Raw genomic sequence first — 19,576 nt, forward strand, 5'->3', positions numbered from 1 at the left:
GTGTTCATCTTGTTTTACAATGTTTTTCGGCTGCATAAACTTGTTTTATTTTGTACCAAAGGAGCTCCTTTATTTTAATACAGGGAGGCGGTGGAAGACAGGTGGAAGCGAAAGATGGAGAGAGGAGGGATGCTTAGAAAGTTTGAGAGAGTGTTCGAGGAGGGGGTGAGCGAGTTTGGACCGAGTATAACAGAGAGGGAAACGGACGGCGTGACGCAGGTAGTTTGAAATGAAGAAAGAGAAGAGATGGGTATGGAGAGGGCGCTGTGGGAAAGAGCGAGAGAGGGAGTGAGAGCGATGGAGAGAGAGAGAAAAGGGGGAGGGGGAGAACGTGCGGCTGAGCCCGCAGGTGGGTGTGTGCGATACCACGCTCTCCCTCTGTGGGGGGCTGTCACTGCTCCTCAGCTTCCCCACCTGGAGCGCGTATCCCTCCGTCTCCAGTTCTGTCTATCTCTCCTCTTCCCTCTCTCTCTCCCTCCCTCTCCCTCTCCCCTCAGTCCGGGCTCCGCTGGGCTGGGTGGGCGGCGGGTGCGAGTCGCGCGGCAGTTTCCTCTGGGATGCGCTGCTCTCCAGCTCGTCCGTGGGACTGCGGAGCGCGGAGCTGTGACACGCGCCTGCACGGCGGCTCAGACTCAAAGTTACTGCGGCGGCTTCAGCGGATGATATTCAGCGCCTCCGGGACTTTGTGATGCTGCGCTCGTCTTTTTGACTTTCCTTCTCTTTTTAAGGCTTTTTATTCTGAACTTTAGTCCCGCTGCAGGCCGGCTGCATTCTGCGATGTTTTAGACGCGTGCTCAGGCATCGTCCTTCACAGCATCTCGCATTCACATAAAAAAAAAAAAAAAATTGTTCTCTTTGGAGATAGATTTTGGGTAGCCCCAAAGCCCCACTCCTAGCCCCCCTGTTTAGAGGAATGGGTTTTCCCCCGTGTCTCTGACGCCCCCTGGTGGCCGTGCGATGTTCTCCAGGATCTTCATCCCGCGGAAGCACCGGGAGCGCTTCGACGAGGTGGTGGCGCAGAGCCTGGTGGGCCGGATCCGTAAGGGGAAGAGCCTGAGCGATCTGGGCCGGAACCGGCTGAGGAGGAGCCGCAGCGAGGGGAACCCGCAGCGCCTGCTGGTCTCCACCCGGGCCAGCTCCGTGCCCCGCACCGCCGGGGAGTCCGGCATCGTCCCGCCAGCGCGAGGTCTCCGGAAAACAACATCCCTCATCGCCGGACACTCCTCTGCTCTGGCCCCTCCCGCCTCTGGCTGCAGGTCAGTGACCCAACCCCCCCCCCGGCCATCTAAAATCACCCCCTTTCATTTCACACAAGAGTGCGGGCAATACCCTCTGATACAATATAGAGCACTTTCTTTTGCTTTCATCTCCTATGCTTACTATAGTATTTGAAGTACAGAGCATGATGTTCAGTGTTAATGTACTAGATAGAATGCTTTTTTATAAACCTTTCGTGTTCTCTTGAACTGAAGTTAGGGAGAGATGGATTCACACCGTTATTTTCCTGCGGGAAAATGTTTGCCCGATTGAGTTAAATCCAAAGTCAGGTATTGCCCGTGGGGTTCAGTCTGTTTCTCACGTCCCTCTGAATGGTTGTCCCTTTGTGGAGATAGCTGAGCTGCTGTTTATTGTTCCTGAGGGAGGTTTTGTAGGAGCAGAGCTGAAAGTGTCCCATTACAGCGCAAGAGCCTGTCACCTCGGGCTCTGACAGGGGAAAACAGCCCTGAATATGCTCAGGTTACTTTCTCACTCATACACTCACTCACCTTCACTCATTCACTTTCTCACTCATACACTCACTCACCTTCACTCATTCACTTTCTCACTCACTCACTCACTTTCACTCATTCACTTTCTCACTCTTACACTCACTCACTTTCTCACTCTTACACTTTCTCACTCTCTCACTCACTTTCACTCATTCACTTTCTCACTCACTCACTCTCTCACCTTCACTCATTCACTTTCTCACTCATACACTTTCTCTCTTACTCACCTTCACTCTCTCACTCACTCACCTTCAGTCATTCACTTTCTCACTCTCACACTCACTCACCTTCACTCAGACTTGCACACTGCCTCAGCGGGGCTCCCTTGTAATCTAAGAGTCGTAATAGCGTTTGTGCCTCTAGGGGGCGAGCGTGAGATGTTGACCGATGTGCTGAATCGGTTCTTGCCTTCATCGTAGAAACACATTTTAGCTGATTTGATTATTCAGTGTAAGCAGCACAGAGACGTGCGAAAGCAGGCATTCAAGCCCAACTGACATCACGCCCAACTTCTCCTTGTGTTCATGTCACCCGGGGGAGTTGCCGTGGAAACCCCGCAGATGCCGGGGGAAGTGGAGGATGTGTGAATGAGTGTTTCCTTGCGTGCCTACGCATGTGTGCGTGAGTGTGCGTGAGTGTGCGTGTGTGAGTGTGTGCGCGAGTGTGTGTGTGTGTGTGAGTGTGTGTGTGTGTGTGGCTGCAGAGCTGAGAGGACTTCCCGCCTGGTCTTGGTCTGATGTGTGATGATTTTGAGTATGGAGGCAGTTACATTGTGGTACATTGTGCCCTAAAAGGCTTGACCAATGACAGCTCTCCAATGGGGCATAAATAGACATGAATGGATGACTTTGTGTGATGCACATCATAATGTCCCACCCACTCCCGGGGTTTCATCTCTCTTATAAAGATTGTGGTTACATAATATCACAGATATTTGTGAGACACATAGTTGCGTATTAAAATATAGATTTTGAATTATTGCGGTGATCAGCACCATGTAGCTAATGTTGTGTAAACCAGACCAGGTTTATTTTATCCAAAAAAAATGCTTTTCTACCCTTTCTATATTTTTTAAGCGGTTTGAACCCCTAAGCAGACTACCGGAGGTCCTTGGACTCTCCAGGGGACCCCTGTTTCTTTCTTTTTTTTCCCATATTAAATTTTATGGCATTTTTAAATGTTAAATATTGCCCTTTTTATCTATAAATAAATGCAGTCGCTTTAGACTGTGAAGTCAGAAAAAAGTAATTCACTGGTTTGTTGAGTGACAGGCTATTTATACATGAAGAATATTGATATTGGAATTCAAATTCAATGAACAGGCTTCATCACAGGGAGTCATTTGGGTTCAGCCTAATATGCCAATGCAGGTTACGCATCTCAGTGGGGGTCTTTCAATGTAACACATGCAACCTCATGCCTTTGATGACCATGGCCCATGTTTTATTTTACCTTTATTTAACCTCGTTGGTCTCATTGAGATTAGAAATCTGTTTTTCAAGAGAGTGACCTATAAAATGAGACCAATATGCTTTTCAACAGGTTTTAATCTCTCAGCTACTTAAAGTGTGTAGAATCCAGGATAGCAGATGTGATTGGTGTTTCTGCGTTTCAGATGATATTGTTGCGTGAGGTGGTTCCAGTCTCTCTCCTATCTAATGCCCCTCTCTCCCCTGACAGGACGGTGCGAGTGTACAAGGGTAATAAGAGTTTTGGCTTCACTCTGCGAGGCCACGCGCCAGTCTGGATCGACTCGGTCATACCAGGTACAGCTCCGACAGCAAGTGCCCCTGCCAATTGCCCCGCTAGCTTTTAGGAGTGTATAACATGTACAACTGCATTATTTGATACACCTGGTCCTGTTCAGGCTACACGTTGTTTCTGCTCTTATTAATTGTCTTATTGATTGATTGATTGATTTTATTCAATGTATAGTTCCAAGAATACATGGAACAGAGGACATGCATCTCAAACTTCATCAAGGATAAAAACACAATAAAGTCACAGACTTGTTTCCATTGTGGTCCTTGGTCGAGGACAGACAAACAAAACAACAAGGAACAGGCACAATAAGGGTCCACACATCCAAAATCTGAACTGACAGCTGAGGAAAACACAAAAGCCTGCAGACATTGTGCCCCTCTAGGATTGGAGTCTGAGATCCCTACTGTACACAATGTCGGCTTCAGCCAGTTTAGGTTTTACTAGAAGCCACTATGCGCTTAGCATTATTTTCAGTTTCTTTTTACACGTTTCCCTTTATCCCATTACATAAGTGATCAATTTGCATGTGTGTAGAAACTGTTCTAAAGATTAATGTTGGTTTCAGCGGGTGCCATTTGTGATTCTGACATGTGGAGATGGTGAGTCATCGGAGTGCCACGTATTCATCCATCTGTCAGCAGACAGATTTATTCACTTATGCATAACCTGCAGATGCCCTGCGTCTATTTAGAGAGTTTATCATGGGCTCCCTCACTGTACACTATACTCCCTACTATCCTTCAGGGTACATGGATATATGTCAGCTTGTGGGTGAAAGTGTTAAGGATTCACTTGTGATGTTTTGTTGTTCATAGAATTGCTTATGGGGGAGGCAGAGATGAGTGGGTTACTGAGGCACTTTGTTTTCCCTTATAGGAATTGACAAAAATGTGTGAAATAGCATATGAAATGTCAGATAGTTATGCATTTGCCTTTTCCTGCCTCCATGTTTTTCAGTGTCTTTCAAAGTTGGCGATAAAAAATTATCTCACTGCATTGTAGTATATTCCATTCCTGTAAGGGTTCTGCGGTAGGGGGTTGCTCATCCAAATCAGAGCAGCCGGTGGAGGGAGGTGATGTTTGTGGCCCGACCTCAAGCTTGACACCAGACAGCACCAACCCACACTCGAAAGAGAGAGAGAGAGTGAGAGAGAGAGAGAGAGAGAGACTGATCAGAGGAAGAGAGCTACATGGGAATGAGTGGGTTACTGAGGCACTGCCAACTGTGGTATGCTAGTTTGAAAGTTGATTGTACTCTTCAAGGGTTCTGAATTTCTGTATGTTTACACTAGGACTCGGAACTGTACTGTCCTCTCAGGTCCACTTTTGCACTTGTTCTTGTGTTTGATTTGCACTTTGTTGTACGTCGCTCTGGATAAGAGCATCTGCTAAATGCCATGTAATGTAATGTAATGTAATGTAATGAATGGGTTACGTACACACATTATGCCAGAAATTGACTTTCTGTAGATGCAGTTTCAGTGTGTAGTGTAAATTTATCTCTCTTTCCCTCTCTCTCCCTCTCTCTCTCCCTCCCTCTCTCTCTCCCTCTCTCTCCACCCTGAGCAAACTCCTGAATCTAGAGGGGCGGAAATCTGGTTGAGAGACGTTTTGACATAACCAGACTAGGTTAACCCCAATATAGCTCTGGTTTTACCCAGATATAGTCTGATTATGTCCTAGTTGGCTACAAAACTTAAACTAAAAACTAAATACCAGCAGGTTTTTACTTGAATTGCAAGACCACTTTTTGCCAACCTTTTCACCACAAAAATGTTTACTGGGCTCTCTCGCTCCCTCACTCTTTCTTGCTCTCCCTCTCTCTCTCTCTCTATCTCTCTTGCTCTCATATCTCAGGAAGCCCGGCAGACAAGGCTGGCCTGAAACCTGGAGACCGCATCCTTTTTCTCAATGGATTGGACATGCGGTATGGACCAGAACCAGAACCGGTCACTCCAATCACAAGTTCTCCCAGACAATTGCATTTACTTGCTATAGCCAATCACTCCTGCAAGAATATGAACCGTATGCTAATTTGGTCCATGAGTACTATGTTATGTCCACAGGTTACATTCAAGTCCCCCATGTGGCTAGCTCAAACATTATAGCATTGTCATTATCAGACTGTTTTATTTAGTTTGCTGTATAGTTAATAGTATAGGAATGAGACAAAGGTGATTGAAATGGCTGTGTCCTGTGTGGGTTTGGCAGTTAGTGATCCAACAGGTGCAGTGCAAGTTAAAAAAGGAAAAGCCCATAGGAGGTGGAGCCCTGATGATGAAAAATGGCTTCATTCAATTTCAATTCAAATGAGAGTAAAAGTAGGATGTTTCCTGGCCTTGGTTTTGCATATAAAGTAGGCCATCAAATGGAGACCACATATGAACAGGTCAAAATTCAAGGTCCATCAAGGGCTGCTCAGAAAACCATTTTCTTTATGCAATGACCTGAAAATGAGTGTATGTCTGTCTGTTTGTCTGTCCCTTTGTATGTGTGTGTGTGTGTGTGTGCATGTGTGTGCATGTGTGTGCGTATGTGTGTGCATGTGTGTGAATGTATGTGAATGTGCCTGTAGGACATGCCCCCATGAGAAGGTGGTGTCAATGCTGCAGGGCAGTGGTGCCATGCCCACTCTGCTGGTGGAAGATGGGTTGATGGGCTTCCCCCTGGTGGAGATGGAGCCAGCTGAGAGGCACGTCTCCCCAGCCGCAGCCAAGCGCTCCCCGGTGCTGACGTCCCTCCAATGGGTGGCCGAGATCCTCCCACCCAGCATTCGCGTCAACGGCCTGACCTTCGCCCAGATGCTGGAGCATCTGCTCACCCACAGTGAGCGCTACGCCATCTGCAAGGCCCTGCAGGCCTTCTTCCAGCAACGGTAACCAATGAGGAGGTTACACAACCCGCCTTCCAGCACTGCTAACCAGTCAGGAGCGTACACAACATGCCTTCCAGCTGCTAACACTGCTAACCAATCAGATGAGACACATTGCATTTATATGTAGTGCTTGTCAACTCATGATTACAGTTAAAGAGGGAACTGGAAACAGAATTTAATGCAGGTTTAATGCAGGTTAAATTGAATGTGCTAAATGTTTTTTGTGAATAACTCATTGACACAATCTCAATATTTTCTTTACTATTGAAATTTAAACATTGCAGATGAGTGCATCTTTGAATAGGATAGGCATGGTCAGTGGCTGCTGGAGGTCCTCTTAATTAATATATTCTTGGCCCTTCCCGCAATTAGGCAGTAGAGAATGGAAAGTTGACCATCTGATTTCAATGGTTTAGATTTGTTCATTACTCTGAGCAGCCTCTCTCTGGATTGGTGGGAAAGGTCACACTACTCTTCTGTGATTGGCCAGGAACTTGGACGCCCTCATTGTGGATGTTTTCCTGCTGCTGGATACACCAGCCAAGCAGGTGATCTGGCAGTTCGTCTACCAGCTGCTGACCTATGAGGAGCAGGAGCATTGCCAGAGCAAGATCTCCCGCTTCCTGGGTTACCGGGCCACAGGTGGGCTCCCCCTGGAGATCCATACAGATGCTTCAGAAAGTATTCAGACCCCTTCACTTTTTGCACACTTTATTGTGCTGTAGATTTCATTTTAAATGGATAAAATAGCCATTTTGCCCATCATTATACACTCTGTAACCCATAATGAAAATCTCAACCTGAAATCTCTCATTTTTACAAGTATTCAGACCCTTAATTCAGTCATTTGTAGAAGCCCCTTTGGCTTGAATTACAGCTTCAACTCTTCTTTGGTAAGTCTCTACAAGCTTTGCATACCTGTATTCTGGCAGTTAATCCCATTCTTCCGGGCAGATCTCTCAAACTCCACCAGATTAGATGGGAAGCTTATGTGAACTGGCATCTTCAGGTCTCTCCACAGATGTTCTATGGGGCTTAAGTCTGGGATTTGGCTGGCCGTCAGTCAGAGACCTGTCCTGAAGCCACTCCAGGGTTGTCTTGGCTGTAGGCTTCGGGTCATTGTCATGCTAAAAGGTGAACTGTCGCTCCAGTCTGAGGTCGCTGGAGCAGGTTGGAGCAGGTTTTCTTCAAGGACCTCTCTCTACTTGACTGCATTCATCCTTCTCTCAATTCTGACCAGTCTCCCTGTCCCTGCCGCTGAGAAGCACTCTAAGCTAAACTAATGTACCAGGTTCAGCAAGCTCAACAAATGTATGAAGCTCAACAAGCTAAACTAATGTACCAGGCTCAGTGAACTCGGTGAAGCATGGCCACCACCATGTTTCACCGTAGGGATGGTATAAGCCAGATGATGAGCAGTGCCTGTTTGTCTCATCAGACCAGAGAATCTTTTTCCTCCGTCCTTTCCGTTTGACATTAGAGGCATCTCCCATCTCCCATCTATGTCTTGCCACAAAACTAACACAGAGATCTACGGAGAGTTCCTGAGACTTCATAGCTTCATAATTTGTCCTGTCATGCAGTGTGAATTGTGGGACCTTATATACACAGGTGTTCTAGGCACATCTCAAGGATAATTAACGCAAACAGGATGCACCTGACCACAATTTGGAGTGCCACAAGAAAGGGTGGGCATACTCATGTAAATGAGAGATTTAAGGTTTTCATCTTTAATAAACTTGCAAAAATATCTAAAAGCATGTTTTCACTTTGTCATTACGGGTTATTGAGTGTAGATTTCTGGCAAAAATGGCAATTTTATCCATTACAAATTAAATCTAAATCTACAACACAATAAAGTGTGTATAAAGTGAAGGGGTGTGAGTACTTTCTGAAGCCGTTGTGTGCTGGTACCCGTATGCTCTGTGTTTAAGCAGCAGCAGCAGTGTGCTGGTACCCGTATGCTCTGTGTTTAAGCAGCAGCAGCAGTGTGCTGGTACCCGTATGCTCTGTGTTTAAGCAGCAGCAGCTGTGTGCTGGTGCCCGTATGCTCTGTGTTTAAGCAGCAGCAGCAGTATGCTCTGTGTTTAAGCAGCAGCAGCAGTATGCTCTGTGTTTAAGCAGCAGCAGCAGAGCCTGAGCCCGGCCCGGAGCCTCAGCGGCGCAGCAGCTCCATGCGGGTCACTGGGACCGCCTACAGGAGCAGCGTGAGGGGGCGCAGCTCCGACGACTGCATCATCGGCACTCATCTGGGCAAGGGTACACCTCCTCATCTCTCACCTATACTATTCACCTATACTATTCACCTATTTTATTCACCTATCCTATTCACCTATACTATTCACCTATATTATTCACCTATACTATTCACCTACACTATTCACCTATATTATTCACCTATTTTATTCACCTATCCTATTCACCTATCCTATTCACCTATACTATTCACCTATATTATTCACCTATACTATTCACCTACACTACTCACCTATATCATTCACCTATACTATTCACCTATATTATTCACCTATACTATTCACCTACACTATTCAACTATCCGACAGTATTCACTCTCTGCTCTCCCAATCACTCTCATCTATCCTATTCACTCTCAGCTCTCTAATTCAATCTCCGCTGCCTTCTTCACCATTAACTTGCTCACTAATCTCTCCTGTTGAAGTTTGAATGTGCGTCAACATTAAGCTCCAGCCTTGTTAAACTGGCAGCAGCACAAAATTGTACAGTAGGTACTCGCTCAGCTCTGTATTGCTGGACTGTGGCAAGAAGAAGAGCTGTAGATTACCATGAAAGATAGCATCAGTTTTCCATCCAGCTTGTGTGTCTCCAGGGTTTCATAAACTTGGGTATTAGACAGCAGAGAGCTTTCGCTCCCCATGTGTTTCCCCTGCAGAGAAATTATTTAAATGAGCTCTCTGTTTTTAATGGAGTTAACTCCACTAACTCGCACTCTCCACTGACACAAAATCAGGTTTGGAGAAAAGTTTTTTTGGGGGAGGAGGATTATCTCTGGAGATAATCGAGATGTAATTGATTTTGTAATAGCTGCTATCATTTACACAATACCTTCCAAAACTGCACTCTGTGTTGTGCACAAGAAGCACCACAGTCTGTCATCTTTTATAACAGTGACAAAGTAGACAAAACATTAGACTACCATGTCATAATATAAAATCAGTCTAGGTCATGTTTATACTTACCACACCATTCTCATGGTGTACAAATGGGGAACAGAATTGCATACCAAAAAGGTCATGGCAAGCAGTTACACTTGTTTGACCGCCAGGACTCTTTTAGAGATTATTTGGCAAAACAATCTCTCACAAGACTATTCCCTTGGTCGGAGGCGAGTGCTTCAGGTATTTTTCTTTATAATGTTCCCAGCCATACACTGTTTGAACAGATGTTCCCAAATTGCTCAGATATTTCTGCGTGAGCTGTGCCTCAGTTTTCATCACACAAGAAGATTCTGGTCAACTGGTAGTGGACATTAATAACATTTCATTTTGATGGAAAAAGTACACTTGATGGAAAAACTTCATTTCAAGATGCGTCTACTGTGTGTATGTGCGCATATGTGCGCATGTATGCGTCTACTGTGCGTATTTGTGTGTATGTGTGCGTATGTGCGTATATGTGTATGTGTGTTCGTATGTGTGTGTCTACTGTGTGCGTATGTGTGTGTCTACTGTGTGTGTATGTGTGTGTCTACTGTGTGCGTGTGTGCGTCTACTGTGTGCGTATGTGTGCGTATGTGTGCCCGTGTGTGCATGTGTGTGTCTACTGTGTGTTAACTGTTTTGAGGCCAGTTTACAGGTCAGCTTCCACTCTTGTCTGTTTCAGGAATACACCAGGAGCCAGCAGAAGTGGGGATGGGGATGAGGCTGACCCCCGGGGAGAGGCAGTCTGGAGATGGGACATCCCTCCCAGAGACCCCAAACCTGACAAATGTGTGTACCCTTCAAAAAGTTTGCCTCATCCAGTGTCATGATCCAGGGTGACTTGTGTACCTTACGTTTTGTACCTTCCATGGACTTGGGTATTTAATCTAAACCAGAAACCATTGTGCAGGCCTAAAGTACCAGAGCCACACATTCAGTCAAGTTCAAAAACATGGTTGCCAATTGCATTCACACATACATTTAATCTAATTTGTGACATGCTCTGACTCTCTTTCTGTGTACAGTTGTCAGCAGTGTATGCAGAGTTAGAGGGTGTGTATGCAGGGAAAAGAAAGTCAAAATCTCTGAAGATTCGTCCCAGCCCTGTCCCTGATCCTGACCCCACCCTCGATAACCTGGAACCTGAGGACCTGATGCTCCCTGAAGCTTTGCACACTGATACAGGTAAAGTAACACACACCTGCATATGTTCATGCACGCACACACCTGACCATATACTCACCTACATACATACAAACTACCTCGGCGCACTTGTAGGTACACACAGACACGCATTGCAGGCTGGCCAATGGTGTGTTTCCTCTCCCCTTCCAGGTAGTCAAATTTCGGGGTCCCCCATGCCCTGGGAGGAGGATCTGTCTGACCCTCACTACCAGTATTACCCACAGAGTGGAGAACTGAACCCCTACATCAGTTTGGACAGCCCCCCGCCCTCGCCCCCACCCCTGGATTATCCCCCCAGCCCCTCATATCGCCGCAAGAAGCGCTTCACCTTCTCCCGCCCGCCTCAAAGCCTCGACACTGACAAGTTCCTGGATGCCCTGAGCGAGCAGCTGGGCCACCACATCACCTCTGTCGATGACTTCCTGTCTCCTGAGAATGACTACGAGGAGGTAGGATGCCTCAGTCGGCAGTTAACGGTTTTTGGCCGATAAAAATGTGAAATGTCTGTGAAATGTTAAGCTTTCCAGACATTCTGATACACTGAATTTGTCTATATCTGATGAATATGAGAATGGGTCTAAATAAAAAAGTCTGAAAATACAAGGTTGTGTTGCATATCAGGCTGTGAACGCCTCGGTCGGTCAAGTAAGCCATCCAGTAGTCCCTCCACTGCATTTTTTTTTACTGAGCCAAAAATGCCATACACTTTACATTTGCCATTTTGTTTCTCTTCTGCATTATCTATTTTAATAATTACTACAATCTTTTAAGTATGGCAATGTTTGGCAATGGTTTAAGTTAGCTGGGCAAAGAGCCAAATAAAGACAATTGAGTACCTAAATAATGATGACACTTTCCCAACGTCTCACAGATGAGCTTCCAAGATGAGGATGAGGACGAGGATGCGGTCTTCCTGTCACGTGACCTTAGCAGCCCAAGTGAGTGCCACAGCAGCAGTGCGGGTGGGGGGGGTGGAGACGCCAGCTCCCTCACCTACTCCTCCAGCTCTGAGCACATCCCTCCGCCCCCTCAGACCCCTCCTCCTCCTCCGCCCTTCATGTTCAACGACCCTCCCCTTCCCCTTAGCATCCTCCCTCCTGAGCCCAAGCACCCTCAGAGAATGCACCTGCCGTACCAGCGGCGCCACCCCCACCCAGTCCCGCCCCCTCCCCCACCTCGCCGTTCTTCTGTGCCCCATCGTCAGTCCCTGCATAAGGTCCCGCCCACGAAGGAGGAGCTGTTGAGCGACCACCCCCACAAATCACTCCCACCCTTTCCTGTGACCCCACCCACACACAGCCAGACTCAGCAGACTCATCAAGGCCACCAGTCCCTCCCAGCACGGCCTTCGCCGGAGCCTGCCTCGCCCGGACGGCCTCTCCAGGAGCTGCACCCCCACGGGGGCCATCAGCGGGAGCCATCTCCTGAATCCTCGCAACCTCAGCCGCACATTCACCAAGCTCAACAAACTCAAGAAATGTATGAAGCTCAACAAGCTAAACTAATGTACCAGGTTCAGCAAGCTCAACAAATGTATGAAGCTCAACAAGCTAAATTAATGTACCAGGCTCAGCAAGCTCAACAAGCCCCAGAAGCTCAGAAGAGTCAACAAGGTCAACATCATGTGTCTCCTGAACCTAGGCGACAAAGCCTTCTCCAGCAAATGCACCAAGCCCACCAAGCTCAATTAACTCAACAAATGCACCAAGCTCAACAAATTCAACAAATGCACCAAGCCCAACAAATTCAGCAAATGCACCAAGCTCAACAAATTCAACAAATGCGCCAAGCTCAACAAATTCAACAAATGCACCAAGCTCAACAAACTCAACAAATGCACCAAGCCCACCAAGCTCACCAAGCCCAGCAAACTCAACAAGCTCACCAAGCTCAAAAAACTCAACAAGCTCAACAAGCTCACCAAGCTCAACAAGCTCACCAAGCTCAACAAGCTCACCAAGCTCACCAAGCTCAACAAGCTCACCAAGCTCACCAAGCTCAACAAGCTCACCAAGCTCAACAAACTCAACAAATGCACCAAGCCCACCAAGCTCACCAAGCCCAGCAAACTCAACAAGCTCACCAAGCTCAAAAAACTCAACAAGCTCACCAAGCTCACCAAGCTCAACAAACTCAACAAGCTCAACAAACTCAGCAAGCTCACCAAGCTCAACAAACTCAACAAGTCCAACAAGCTCAACAAACTCAACAAGTCCACCAAGCCCAACAAACTCAACAACTCCACCAAGCCCAACAAACTCCGCAAGTCCAACAAGCTCAACAAACTCAACAAGTCCAACAAGCTCAACAAACTCACCAAGTCCACCAAGCCCAACAAACTCAGCAAGTCCAACAAGCTCAACAAACTCAACAAGTCCAACAAGCTCAACAAACTCAAGCCCACCAAGCTCAACAGACTGAACAAATGCACCAAGCTCAACAAACTCAAGCTCAGAAAATTCAACCAATTCATCCCACTCATCAGATTGACCAACGTCATTCATCCCCTGAACCTACTCGCCAACATCACCCTTCTGTTGAGCCCTCTCAGCAAGGCCACCCACTCCAGCAAATGCACCAAGCACGACAAACTGAACAAGTACCTAAAGTTCAGGACTCCCATGAAACGCAACAAACTCACCATTCTCAGCAAACTAAACCGATTAATCAGGCTCACCAAATTCATCAACATCACCCATCCCCTGAGCCCACTTCTCAAAGCCATTCACATCAGCAGATGCACCAAACTAAACCAACTCACAAAGCTATCCAAGCTCAACACAAGCAACAGGCGCTACAGATTCACCAGGCTCTTCGGGCTCGCCAGGTTGGTCAGAATCAACAAGGCGAACAAATGCACCAGCCACACCAGGTTGAACAGAGTATTCAAACCCGCCAAACTGAGCAACGCCGCCTATCTCTTCAGCCCACTCAACAGGGCCACCCACTCCAGCAAATGCACCAGACTCGCCCAATCAGTCACCAAACTGAGCACCCGCAGTCCGCATTCTCTTCACGCCAAGCCCACCCCTCTGACCGGATGTCCCAGTCCACCAATCCCCCACCACCTCCGCCCCTCCCACCATGTGAAGCGCCACCCTTGCCCGGCCCTGCCAACACGGACTCAAACCACATGAATGTTAAGCGTCTGCGCTGGGAGCAGGTGGAGAACTCTGAGGGTACTATCTGGGGACAGGTGAGTCTACCAGACAACACCGGCCACGCTACAGATATCTATTTCAGCTGAGGGCGTGAGCGACCATTTCATACTTCCCAAACGACCTACAGTACAGGTATCTGTAGCACGTGAGGGTATAGCTTATTGATCCACCCCTGTATCATGACTGGTATCTATACAGGTGAACATAATGCTTCTATTAAACCCACACATAAACATAGTCATATCCACAGGACTATTTCAACAACTTAATTAGTGAAGGATACTGTGTGTTAATGTTGTCTAATTGACTACAGTTGTTTATGTTGTACTACCATTTTCACAGCTGGGTGAGGACTCTGATTATGAAAAGCTGAGTGATATGGTGAAGTACCTGGACCTTGAGCTCCACTTTGGAACACAGAAAAGTACCAGTGAGTAATTAATGTGTGTGTGTGTGTGTGTGTGTGTGTTTGCGCGTGTGTGCGTGCGCATGCATGCTTAAACATCTTATGCCTTTACACAAATCTGAGTGTGTGTACTATCATATAATCTACCTGAATATGTGTGCATGAGCTTGAGAATGAGAATGTATTTGAGCTTATATGTATGTCACTCCATGGTAATGCATCAGCATATGAGAGTAAGAGAGCCCTCTATTGGTCAGTAGCTGCAAATGCAGCTTGAACCATATTTACAGTCTGGCAAGAGCTTAAAATAGCTTTTGATTAATGTATCTTGGGACAGGCTTGGACAAATGGTAACAGCAGCATAGCTGGAAGCATCTCTCTGACCTACTTTACAGGTTTTTCTGTCACTCCTCACTTCTAACAGCAGCAGACACAGGAATGTCACTTTACTTTAATACATTGTATTGCACTGAATGGAATCTAACCAAACTGAATTTACAGATATTGGAAGTTACCTGTGTTATCTCTCTTCCTCTGTCGCTGTCACTTTCCCTCTTTCTCTAATCCTCCTCCTGTTTGTCCTTCCCTTTCTTTTACCTCTTCCTACATTTCCTCTTTTTTCTCTGTCCACTCACTCACCATCTTCCTGGCACTTCATACTTTCTCTCCTGTGCCAAAAGTTGCAGCGTCCATTCTTCGCTAGGTGGCTGTTGACGCTTGCTCTTTGCAAAGGCCTGTGTATGCATGTGTGTGCATGTCTGCGTGTGTGTGTGCGTGTGGGTGCGTGTGTGTGTGTGTGTGTGCGCGTGGGTGCTTGTGTGTGTGTGTGTGTGTGTGTGTGTGTGCGCGTGGGTGTGTATGTGTGTGTGTGTGTGCGCGTGGGTGCGTGTGTGTGTGAGTGTGTGAGTGTGTGTGTGTGTGCGCATGGGTGTGTGTGTGTGTGTGTGTGTGTGTGTGTGTGTGCGTGGGTGTGTATGTGTGTGTGTGTGCACGTGTGCGTGCATGCGCGCGCATGTGTGTGTGTGGGTGTGTGAGTGTGTGCGCGTGAGTGTGTGTGCGCGTGCGTGAGTGTGTGTGTGCGTGTGAGTGTGTGTGCGTGCGTGCGGGTGTGAGTGTGTGTGTGTGTGTGTGTGTGCGTGTGCCGGAGGTGGAAGAGCACATCCTCACTAGGTGCTTTAATGTGTTAGTCTCTCTTCCAGAGCCAACAGCCCCCCAGCTCGAGACTTTCAAAAAGAAAGATGTGGTCGAGATCCTCTCACACAAAAAAGCCTACAACACTTGTGAGTATGTCTGAAACCATTGTCTTTGACCCTTGATCTCTGACCCCTTGAGTAAGTCACAGCAATTTGTGACTTAATTGGCCACTTTCTCTTATCTTTTTTGTTTGTGTTTATAATGTGTGTGTAATAGTTCTTACCCCAGCTCTCTTGCTGTAGCTGCTGGAAAGTTACACTTTGTGAGATGTGAAACCATTTAGGCAGCGTTACATTTAATGCATGGCCATCAGCTTATCTCTGTGCTAAGCTTTTATTTTAGATGTGAAGATTTAACAGGTGGTGCCTTAACTGGAAATGCTAAAGTGGGTAATCCCAAATGACATGTATTTTACAGGCAGAACCATTCCATCAGCTAGACCACTTCAGAAGAATGTGCAGAAATTTAATCAAAATGAAAGATTTCAACAAAGCTATGTTGGTCATGGAAGCCATTTCTCCTGCTGCATTCACGTGACTTTCATAGTTTTACGGAAATTGCTGCGTGGTTGACATGAACAGTTTTTCCCCAGTCGAGCGGTGGTAATTCCGGTGATTCCAACACGACGTGAACGCGGCATGACCGCTCTGACTCCGTGACCTCTGACCCCACAGCCATCCTGATTGCGCACCTGAAGCTGTCCCCCGCGGAGCTGCGGCAGGCGCTGATGAGCATGAGCGTGGAGCGCCTGGAGCCCGCCCACCTGAAGCAGCTGCTCCTGTACTCGCCTGACGAGGACGAGGTCAAGCAGTACGAGCAGCACCGCCAGGAGCCACACAAACTCAGCGAGCCCGACCAGTTCGTCCTGCAGGTGGGGCCGCCTGTTCACACCGTTTGACCAGGCGTGGTGTGTGCGTTTTTATGTGTCTGTGTGCTCATGGTGTGTGTGTGTGTGTGTGTGTGTTTATGTGTTTATGTGCCTGTGTGCTCATGCTGTGTGTGTGTGTTTATGTGGCTGAGTACTCATGGTGTGTGTGTGTGTGTGTTTATGTGTCTGTGTGCTCATGCTGTGTGTGTGTGTGTGTGTGTGTGCATGTTTATGTGGCTGAGTGCTCATGGTGTGTGTGCGTGTGTGTTTATGTGTCTGTGCTCATGGTGTGTGTGCGTGTGTGTTTATGTGTCTGTGCTCATGGTGTGTGTGTGTGTGTGTGTATGTGTATGTTTATGTGTCTGTGCTCATGGTGTGTGTGTGTGTGTGTGTGTGTGTGTGTATGTGTTTGTTTATGTGTCTGTGTGTTCATGATGTGTGTGTTTGTTTATGTGTCTGTGCTCATGGTGTGTGTGTGTGTGTGTGTGTGTGTGTGTGTTTATGTGTCTGTGTGTTCATGCTGTGTGTGTGCATCTCCAGATGCTGTCTGTGCCGGAGTATAAAACTCGGCTGCGGAGCCTGCACTATAAGATCACTCTGCAGGAGAAGCTGGAGGAGATGAAGGCCGGCTACGAGTGCATCTACAATGCCTCCCTGGAGCTTCAGACCAGTAAGAAACTGGCCAAGATTCTGGAGGTACGCACAATATCCATGTCTATATGGCCTCTCTCTCCCCCTCTGTCTAAAGTGTCTCTCTCCCCTCTGTCTATAGGGTCTCTCTCCCCTCTGTCTATAGGGTCTCTCCCCTCTGTCTATAGGGTCTCTCCCCCCTCTGTCTATAGGGTCTCTCTCCCTCTCTGTCTATAGGGTCTCTCTCCCCTCTGTCTATAGGGTCTCTCTCCCTCTCTGTCTATAGGGTCTTTCCCCCCTATGTCTATAGGGTCTCTCTCCCCCTATGTCTATAGGGTCTCTCTCCCCTCTGTCCATAGGGTCTCTCTCCGCCTATGTCTATAGGGCCTCTCTGTCCCCCTCAGTCTATATTGTCTCTCTTCCCTGTCTATATGGCCTCTTTCTCCCCCTCTGTTTCAGTTCCGAAAAATTTTTATGCAGAGATAAATATTATTTGCACAACATGACAATTGCAGTACAATACAAGCAACCAAATCAAGTCACTCTTATTTCATTGTCTGTTGATATACCTTTGACAGTTTTTCACAGTGTGCTTTATGGAATCCAAACACTTCATTGTCAAGAATCACAATAAAAAATGAAAATGTGGGCCGGTAAAGATCTATTTTGGGGATGAAGCATCCCTCACATTTCCCTATGTGACTCATAAAAAGGAAAACAGATAGGAAGGAGCTCTTGCTCGCCATGAGGTATTCATGCGGTCTTTATCATTTTGGTTCAAGGAGCATGTCAACAGATATCAGTAAATGTGTCACATGCCTTCGTCACTCTTGAAATGCATGGAATGATTTGCCCACACAGCTCTAGTCCCATTTCATACTGAAGCCTGTTCAAGACTAGAACAGACGTAGCTGTGTTTGTTGTAAATAGCCATTTACTGTAGCATCATAACAAGAGTTTGTTTTTACGGGATTATCTCTCTGGAGATTGCATAAAGTGTATCTAAGCTTCTTGTTTGTACTTCTTCCTTGGGAGAGTGAAGCTTAATTAAGCCAAACATGGAATGCAGTATTCTATCAGTAACTCACTTATTTGAAAAAAATCATTGTTCTGCTGTGGAGAGCAAAACCATTTCATTTCTTGGAGTCAGTGGTTGACCGCTCATAGTAGCTCCACCCATTCTGGGCTTCATGTTGTCACTATCTCATAACTAATCAGAGCTCCTCTCTTCTGTTGCTTGTCCTAGCTGGGTCTCACCTACACTTAGATACTTTTGTTCTCCCCTGTTCTCCAGTTTGTTCTGGCCATGGGCAATTATCTCAACAACGGTCAGCCGAAGACCAACAAGACCACAAGCTTCAAAATAAACTTCCTCACTGAGGTTTGTCAGCGCTGTTACTTCACAATTACAGGTGCCCATAGAGGTATTCTGTGTTCGCACAAGAATAACAAGCATTGTGTGTCATTTTCCTCCTGGTTAGAACACAAGCGGTTCAACCAGTGGCTGTGGTGAAACGGTCACCTTTAGGTAGTCTGATCAGCGTGTGACTGCAATGCCGTTTTCACACCCTCACAGCTCAGCACCACGAAAACAGTGGATGGGAAGTCCACTTTCCTGCACATCCTCATCAAATCCCTAAGCCAACATTTTCCCAATGTTCTGGGTTTTGCCAAGGATCTGACAACTGTATCACTTGCTGCTAAAGGTAAACATGCCTCTCACACCCTGAATACCAGACCCTGTGCCCTATATCCTGAATCCCGCACCCAAACCCCTTAACCTGAACCCTATACCCTGAACCCTCTCCCCCAGACCCCTTAACCTGAACCCTATATCCTGAATCTCACACCCTGAACCCTTATCCCTGAACCCCCCACCCAAGCCCTGTTTACCCCTCTGTTTCCTCGCAGTAAATCATAAAGCCATCACCACAGACCTGAACGATCTGCAGGCCACCATCCGTGACATCAGAGCTGCCTGTCAGACGATGCCAGCCACGGCCGAGGATCACTTCGCTCCTGTGATGAGCGTATCCTTGCAAACAAACGCTCCCGCATGTCTGTTTCATACAAGCAGAAACTAATGAGTGCATAAAAGCACATGTTTGCCCTAGCAGCACCTTCAGCTCAGACCTTTGGCCTCCAGATGAACCCATAGTATTTACAAACTTTAAGCTTGTCAGATGCCTTGTTTTGTCTATGTTAAGGGCTGTTATCCCTTTGCCCTCTGCGCTTAGAAATGAGCATACGCACGCGCACACACACTCAGGCAGGGTTTCCTTGACGGCGGTGTGTCAGGGCTTCCTGGAGAACACACACCCGGCCGTGCAGGCCCTGGAGTCTCTGCAGCAGAGTGCCATGGGAGAGTTCTGCAAGGCCGCCTCCTTCTTCGGAGAGGACAGCAAGACCACCACCACCGAGAGCTTCTTCGGGATCTTCACCGAATTCATCGGCAAGTTTGAGGTGAGCAAGGAGCCACAGAGGCAAAGAAAAGAAAAGGAAACGGCAGAGTAAGAACAGGCACTGGTCAGGTGAAAGCATGCAG

General features: G+C 47.1%; 1 protein-coding gene across 1 annotated transcript in view; it reads left to right on the top strand.

Annotated features, from left to right (window-relative positions):
• The window catches only part of grid2ipa (glutamate receptor, ionotropic, delta 2 (Grid2) interacting protein, a), a 44,472-nt gene that overhangs the window by 21,993 nt on the left and 2,903 nt on the right, over positions 1-19,576 (top strand). The window contains exons 6-24 of the mRNA XM_061223314.1: positions 969-1,256; positions 3,450-3,535; positions 5,391-5,460; positions 6,109-6,408; positions 6,899-7,050; positions 8,542-8,667; positions 10,270-10,376; positions 10,613-10,772; positions 10,923-11,221; positions 11,644-11,950; positions 13,826-13,968; positions 14,276-14,363; positions 15,539-15,619; positions 16,208-16,404; positions 16,942-17,097; positions 18,326-18,412; positions 18,608-18,737; positions 18,943-19,061; positions 19,330-19,494. Coding sequence (XP_061079298.1) covers positions 969-1,256; positions 3,450-3,535; positions 5,391-5,460; positions 6,109-6,408; positions 6,899-7,050; positions 8,542-8,667; positions 10,270-10,376; positions 10,613-10,772; positions 10,923-11,221; positions 11,644-11,950; positions 13,826-13,968; positions 14,276-14,363; positions 15,539-15,619; positions 16,208-16,404; positions 16,942-17,097; positions 18,326-18,412; positions 18,608-18,737; positions 18,943-19,061; positions 19,330-19,494 — 3,061 coding nt within the window. The remainder of the gene's footprint in view (positions 1-968; positions 1,257-3,449; positions 3,536-5,390; positions 5,461-6,108; positions 6,409-6,898; positions 7,051-8,541; positions 8,668-10,269; positions 10,377-10,612; positions 10,773-10,922; positions 11,222-11,643; positions 11,951-13,825; positions 13,969-14,275; positions 14,364-15,538; positions 15,620-16,207; positions 16,405-16,941; positions 17,098-18,325; positions 18,413-18,607; positions 18,738-18,942; positions 19,062-19,329; positions 19,495-19,576) is intronic.

The sequence above is a fragment of the Conger conger genome, chromosome 16 (genome assembly GCF_963514075.1).
Source record: "Conger conger chromosome 16, fConCon1.1, whole genome shotgun sequence".
NCBI lineage: Eukaryota > Metazoa > Chordata > Actinopteri > Anguilliformes > Congridae > Conger > Conger conger.